Source organism: Gavialis gangeticus, unplaced genomic scaffold (genome assembly GCF_001723915.1).
Source record: "Gavialis gangeticus isolate Ggan-Ray unplaced genomic scaffold, GavGan_comp1, whole genome shotgun sequence".
NCBI lineage: Eukaryota > Metazoa > Chordata > Crocodylia > Gavialidae > Gavialis > Gavialis gangeticus.
Window position 1 is genome coordinate 50,250,110 of NW_017729025.1, and position 7,736 is coordinate 50,257,845.

The 7,736-nt window shown below is 40.7% G+C and overlaps 1 protein-coding gene across 1 annotated transcript in view; it reads left to right on the plus strand.

Annotated features, from left to right (window-relative positions):
• Positions 1–7,736, plus strand: part of CEP128 (centrosomal protein 128) — a 249,572-nt gene that overhangs the window by 234,492 nt on the left and 7,344 nt on the right. The window contains exon 19 of the mRNA XM_019518700.1: positions 203–395. Within this exon, the coding sequence (XP_019374245.1) occupies positions 203–395 (193 nt within the window). The remainder of the gene's footprint in view (positions 1–202; positions 396–7,736) is intronic.

Consider the following 7,736-nt stretch of genomic DNA (forward strand, 5'->3'; position numbering starts at 1 on the left):
CCAAAATATGTATATTTTCAATGTATTTGCACATGGAGCCAACGTTTGGTCTTTTAATATGTTCCAGTTTAAAAAGTGATTTATGTGAGAATAGCTACTCAGTAAGTTGGCTCTGAAGATGTTAGCTCTGCTTGGTTAAAGAGTTAAGTCCTAATGGTATTGGAGTTCTTCTCTTTTTAATGCCAAAATTTGTTTTGTGTAGACAAAACTTCAGTGGCTATGCGAAGAGGTAAAAGAAAGAGAAAGCAAGGAGAGGAAGTTGCGACGCCATGTACTGCAGAGTCGAGAGCAGGTTAAGCACTTAACACTGAGCAAGGAAGCTGAATGCCAGTCTCTCTTTCAACAAATAGAAAAGCAGGAAGTACTCCTAGAAGAAGTTCACAGAGAAAAGAGAGGTGAGTTAACTGTCCATTTTTATTAATGAAGGAATGGAAGCATGGAAAAATGCAGATAAGGAGAATTCCCAAACTTCATCCAAGTCTGCTTTCCTGGTGATCATTAAGAATTCCAAATCTGGTGACTTACTGATGATAACCAGGGAAACAGAGGTTTGTTTTGCCTTGGTTAAATGTTCTTGTTTTGCCAACAGCTATATTTCAGTTCAGTAAAATATCTGAACAACACTTGGGTTTGTAAAATGAGCAACAGACATAGCAATTAATTTTTTGACTATAGTATTTGAGGTATATCATGACCTGAAGCCAGAAAAAAAATATAGAGGGATATGTTGTAACATTGCTAGAAGCTTAGATTGGATTCATCCTGCTTTTACCTGTAAAGAGTTTAAAATCTGCAGTAAGCTAAAGTCCCATACACTGTTTTATTTTGTTTAAACTAAAAACATTAAAGTCATTGTTTTGGAATTTACCTACTTTTTATTTATGATCATAACTACTTTTTTGCCTCACGAGCCACATAAATAGAGTTGTTGTTTATAACAATGTTGGCCCTGTAAAAATGCAAATTACAGAAATGGGAAATACCAGAGGAAGTTTTGAAATTATTTTATGGTGGTCTAATGATGCCAAATTAAGATTTATTGGTAAGGTTTGTCTTATCTCTTACACATGTTAAAATACTGAACAAAACAAAAGAAGCTTTGTGCTAATTAAAATGAATTGTAACCAGTTGCATATGGAATGGGGAAAGCACTAAAATTTAGTTCTTAAATTAGCCTTGCATTTTGGAAAATAGGCATTTAATTAAATGTTTAAAGTAAGAAATTTTAGAATGGAAAAGAGGCCATTTATGTAACTGCCTGATTATACAGGCATATTAGTACCTGTCTTTCCTTTTACCTCATCTTATCCTTTTTAAGTATATAATGCCAAACACCTCTGAATGTAGGTATTCCTTTTTCTCACTGAGATTTTCCCATATGTGAATATAAAAATCATAGCAAATTTCCCTGTGGTACCTCCTTACTTCCCAAAATCTTAAGTGTAGGTGCAGTTCATGTCTTTTCTTTCTATAATTAAGAAAGAATTATTCTGTCTTACCTCTTCAAGAATCTTATGTCAGTTGCCTCTGTCTCCTTAAGAGTCTGTTTTGTGTTGTTCCTATAGATCAGATGGTCCTGATTAAGGCTTTGAGAAGGGAACCTAGGAGATCTGGATTCTGTTCCTGCTATGCCAGAGACTTTTGTGTTACCTACCATTGGCAATTAACTTTAGCAAAGTGGAGATAATGCTACTTTGCAATTATAGAGCTTCTTTTAGGATAAATCTATTTATGAATGTAGTGTCCAGATACTTATGTGCTGTGTGATGGAAAAGCTACATGGATCAAGGGTTTAGGTTTATAAGAATTTGCTTTTAGTCTGAATTACAATGAAGGAAAAAAATTGAACCCCCAGAACTTGCAACTATAGCATTTCTCCATCTTTGAGACATTCAAAGTGTGCAAATAGAACAAGAAAGCTTACAGTTCCCCAAACCTGAAAGGTGCATCTGCCTCAGTCATTCTTGCTGCTTTCTGTTCTTCCAGCCCTGACATTTTATTTGCTTTTGCTCAGTATCCTCCTCACAGGTACTGTATATTCTGTCTTTCATGTTCATGAAAACTAGAATTCCTCCTGTTCACATCAATTTTTAACCATTCCAAGATGTTATTCATATGCCTCTGGTTCCTTTATTCAGGTGTATTGCCTGAAGGAAAGATTTCTCAGAAACACCACAGACTGGTTCTCTTAATCAGAACAGTTTCTCCCTAAATTAATTGTTTCAAGATAGACCAAAACTGTTTCAGGAGTCTTGTCCATTTGTAGCAGTCTATTGTGTCCTAATGCACTGGAGTCAAAATGTATACAAGACTCACCTACAAAACACTATCTATAATTGAATGTACCATTACTTCATAGGTGTGTAGTCTGTGTTGGTCTAAGGACATAGGCAGACAAGGTTCTTTGAGTAAATCCAATATCTTTTATTACATCAGTTCTTATATTGTAGTTGGAAAAATTTTTCTTAGCAAGGTTTCAGGCACAAACGCCCTTCATCAGGCTGAGGAAGCATCTGCAGATGGTCTGTGCTCTTCCTGGATGGAGTGGTAAAGCAGCCAGAGGCCAGTACACTACTCCAGCTATTACTTCATATGCCTTTAAATACAAGTCTTTTTGCTCATCATGAGTAACATTATACTATGCTGTTTGTTTCCTAACTTAGAACTGAGAGTCTGATGTATATATTTATTGCTGTACTAACTGACCTTCACTTCCACTCTGTTTTACACCTAGTGCTTCAAATGTTGTTGCTCATGATATGGTGAAATCTCAGGTACCCATTTAAAAGTTCTAGCCTTTTAATTTGTGCCCCTCTAAATTGACACAGATATTGGTTATGTTTTCTTTAAAGATTCATTATGGCATCTATGTAAGAGAAAGTAGATATAAGTGTCTTGTCTCTTAACTTTCAGCTTGTAAAAAAAATCCATTTTTTTTCAGTTTGATAAACCCATATTATATGAATATTTCACAAATTGTCCCAAAGAAAACACATGCCAAAAGCACAATGCTGTAATAGCCACCACAGGCTGTTTCCCTTTCATCCACTAGGTCACTTATCCTACCAAAGAAGCTTGGTTTGACTAGATTTATTCTTGAGATCCTGTTGGTTGTTCCTTGTCAGCTTATTATTCCATAGGGTTTTCAAAGCTGCTTTGTTTCATAATTTTGTCCAGGATCTTTCCATCTATCAAAGTTAGATTGACTGGTCTATAATTTCTTTGGTTCAATTTTTTTTTTCTTGCTCTCATAAAAACAGATTCAGGTTTGCCCATCTGCAGTCCCATAGGACCTCCCCAGTTTTTCATAAGTTCTTGAAGAGTTCAGGGGTAACTTTAGCTAGTATCTTAGATACTAAATAGACTTAGTCATCAGGAGTATTAATCTCACATAAATATTCTTTAATCTGTTCTGCCTGTATTCCTACCTCTATTAAAATTGATTTTATTGTGTATTTTTTTATCAGAGTTAAAGCATTCAAAGAAAGGCGTGAGTATTTTGTTTTCTCCATTGGTTCTTACTTTCTCTTGTGTCCTGTTTAAATAAGGGACCTATACTTGCCAGTGTCTCCATCTCAAATATAATATATTTATAGAACCTTTTCTTGTTTCTGTTGTTTTCCTGGTTAGTTGAATGTCATTTTGTACCTTAGGCTTTTTGACTGAAGGTCCTGTCCTTTGCATTCTTCTGTGAGATGTTCAAGAGGTCTCATGAATTTCCTACTCCTGATTTAAGCTGTGTATCATAGACTACAAAATGACATCTTTCCTGTTCTTTTCACTGAGACATTCAATAAGCTTGCCTGTTGTCTCTGAACTTAAGAGGAAGCATGAATCTTCTTGCTATACAGTATACCTTTTCATTTTTTCCTCCCACCTGTCCTTCCTAAGCAAAGAACCTACTTTAACAATATTGCAGTCCCATGATCAAACCCACCATTTTTTGGTGATACCAATTGTCACGGCACGGGGTCTTAGGGGTGGCTGTGATCTCCCCCAGTGCCCCCTACCGTGCCAAGTTCATCTCAAAGCACCCTCATTGTCGCCCGCCATGTCTTGATCTTTTATATATATATATAAGGGAGTCTGCCTTTCGTCCCCTTGGACACGGTGCCCTGTTGTATCCTGGCCCCTGTTCTGTACTGTGTGACTCGGTGCACTCCAGCCTTATGGGCTATGCGTGGCTCCAACCGTCCCTTTACCACACCCCAAGCCTCGATGATATCCCGGACGTTGTTCAGTCCGTCTGGCTCTCACCGCACCCTCCGTCGCTTGGGCTCTCCGCGGCCCTCGTCTCTCACCGCGCCCTCCGGCGCTTGGGCTCTCCGGCCCTCGTCTCTCACCGCGCCCTCCGGCGCTTGGGCTCTCTGGCCCTCGTCTCTCACCGTGCCCTCCGCCACTTGGGCTCTCCGTGGCCCTCGCCTCTCACCGTGCCCTCTGGTGCTCCAGCTCTCTGCGGCCCTCATCTCGCAAACTTGCACCCCATAGGCACTCTGGCTTTCCGCAGCCTAGTCTTGCAACTGCGCCTCACAGGTGCTGTGGCTTTCCTCAGCCTAGTCTGGCTGCCTCTTTTGCTTTGGGGCCTCCTTGCGCTGCCCCCTTTGCTCTGGGGTTACTGCAACCTTGGGGCTCAGGTGGCCATAGCCGTGCCTGGCCCCAAATCTCCTCCTCGGGGGTCTTGAACCCCCTGCAGGGCTCAGGCAGCCTTGGCCTTACCTGGCCTCTGATTCTCCGCTCCCCTTCTCGGGGCTGGGGTCCGTGCACCCCAAATGCTGAGGTGCCCTCTCTGGTGCCGGGGTCCCCACGCTACCGAGGAGCCCCTATGAGGCCTCCTCCAACTCATAATAGCCTCACCCAAACCACCAGTTGTAAACAGTAAACCGTCAACACAAACTCAAGCCCCTTAGCTGCAACATAAATTAAGCCATCTGGCTATAACCACATTCAAGCCTGTCACAGGGTTTCTCCCTCTCTCACCCGTAACAACTGCCCGTGCATCCTGGCCTCTTCCTTTTCCTCGTTCCCACCCCTATGGCTGCTGGCAGAGAACTGTCTGCCTGGCCTCAGCCTGGGTTTAAATGGGAGCCAGGCCCTGCCCCTTCCGGTCAGCTGACTCACTTGTTTCCCTGGCAACCCACAGCTGTGCTTCTTTATTACTACTGTGGCTGCCCTGGTAACCAGCAGCTGGGCTCCTTACTTGCTGCTCCACAAGTAGCAGGCACCTCAGTGCCCTGTGACACACCTCCCCTCTTTAAAGGAGCGGAGCACCAAGGCGCTTGCGACACCAATAAAGTCATATTTTTGGTTGCATCCAAATACTTCAATTTTTGCCTATTGATTCCTTATACTTCTGGCATTTGTTTTTGTGCATCTCAGCTGTCCAACAGGTTGTCTCATTAATCTTTCTGTTATCTCTTTAATGTTCCTAATTGTAGTTTTTCCTACCTCCTTCCTTGCGCCCCTGTCTCTCCTCCCCCCATATACATTCAGCTGTATGACTAGGTAATTTTGTTCTTTAATATACCTACAGGCTTTTTGTCACTGCCCCCTTCAAATCTAGTTTAGTTTAAAGCCCTCCTTGCTTGACTGACAAATTGGTATGCTAGGATTCTATTTTTTCTTTCTTCCCACGACTTCTTCACAGAACTCTGTCCAATGGTCACAGCACCATTTGCACAGCTAGGCATTGATCTCCAGTATTCATGTTTTCACTGAACTTGAAAATAAGACAACCTCTATACCCTGAATAATTCATTTCTATTCCTAGAGCTTTATCGTTGCTTCTTACCCCTCTCTTCCTTTTCAGTCTTGTCTTTTTAGACAGACTCTCCATTCTCCTGATCATCCTTGTAGCCTTTTCCTGCACCTGTTCTGGTTTGAATGTATCTTTCTTTATTATGGGTAACTACCCTTGGACACAGTATTCCAAATAAGGTCCCATTAATTCTTTGTACAATGACATTAGTATTTCCCTATCAGAATGCTGACTTTGTTTCTGAAAAGTGAACTATTTAAAGCTTTTATGAAAGAAGATTTGTCATTACTGCTAAATTAATACAGAAAAAATACCTTTTTCTCAGCCTCATTGGAAATGCACTTGTGTATTGGACAGATGGACGTGCGCACACACACACACACATACATGCAAGTGTGCGTGCAATCTTGGCAAAAATGGAACTAGTATTATGAACTCATACTCTGCTAACAATTGAAATTTTCCATTCCTATGCATCAGTGAAATGTTAAAGCCTATAAGTAGAATAAAATGTATAGTATAAGTGTACAAGTGATGTGCAAAGCAAAGTGAGAATTGGTATGCCTAGCTTCTGAAATATTTTTGGGTTCCTTTTCTAATAGCTAAATGCTCATTTTTCACAGTATATCAGATTGCTAAGTGGTGGTAGTTTTTATACCTAGTAGAATACCTTTTTATTACCACAAATTAAATTAAATCTATTTCTTCTTTAAAAAAAATCCTTATAAAATAAATCTGCATTTAGATTTTTTATATTATGCAGCTCTAAAAAGTGATTTTTTCCCCCTGACCCAAATGACCATTGCTTTTCAGTTTATATTTCCAATCTTCAGGTGAGCCTTCCATTTCAACCAAGTCTATTTTAAATAACATTTTAACTGTTAGATTCAAATAGAAAGGTGTGCAAGCAGCACTTGAACTTTTATACAATTAGTGCTTTGTATGGTTATATTATTTATCTTTCTCATCCCTATTCCCGTTTGGAGTTGGACTCTGGTCAATAGTAACCCAAAGGCATTATCCTCTTATAGCTGTCTGCTGTTCTTTGTGAAATAAATTCTTAGTCCGGTTCCTGGTGCACAGTCGGTCCTTTCTCTCTGAGCCTATGGGAGCCAATAGAAGCAGTGATGATGGCATGTGCTGGATTTCCTCCAAAGTAAATTGTTTTAGAAAGTAGTTTAGGAAAACACACTTTATTTACTCTCATACAATATGCCCCTTTCTGCCCAAAATTAGTCCTCCAAAATTAGGGCATGCAACTTAGGTGGGGAAGCTGATTTTTCTGTCTAAAATACAAGAATGGAGAATCTATAAATTGGCTTCTACTTGTCTTCCTTCTCTTCCCTCTTAGCCCGGGAAGTCTGCTGCTTCCCGGGGGCCTGCATCCAGGACATTGCAGAGAGGATCCCTAAGCTCCTCCAGCCCACAGACCACTATCCAATGCTCTTTACTCATGTGGGCACCAATGACACAGCTCAGAGCACTCCCAGCCGGGTCATGAGGCGCTACAGGGATTTGGGAGCAGGGCTAAAGGAACTGGGGGCACAGGTGGTGTTCTCTTCAATCCTCCCAGTCTCAGGGGATGGGCTGAGGAGGGAGAGGAGGATCCACGTAGTTAACCAAAGACTGCGGCGCTGGTGTCATAGGGAAGGCTTTGGCTTCCATGACCACAGTGTGGAAGAAATCAAACTTCACATTGTGGTTGAATCAGAACTGACATAGCCAGCTTTTCTTTAATTAGAGCTATACTGTGATCACAGGGAGAATTCCATACAGCAAGGGGATCACCCACTTGTCTGTTTCAAAGGATTTCTTGAACTGTATAAGTTTACAAGCATATTTATACTTAAGACAGAGAGAAAGAGGAAAAAAATACGACCTTGGACAGTAAATCACTGATCTAACACACACACAGACATATAAATTGTTTACTTAAAGAAGAGTGAAACATTGTGCTTATAGAAATAGTTACCAGTTTCTG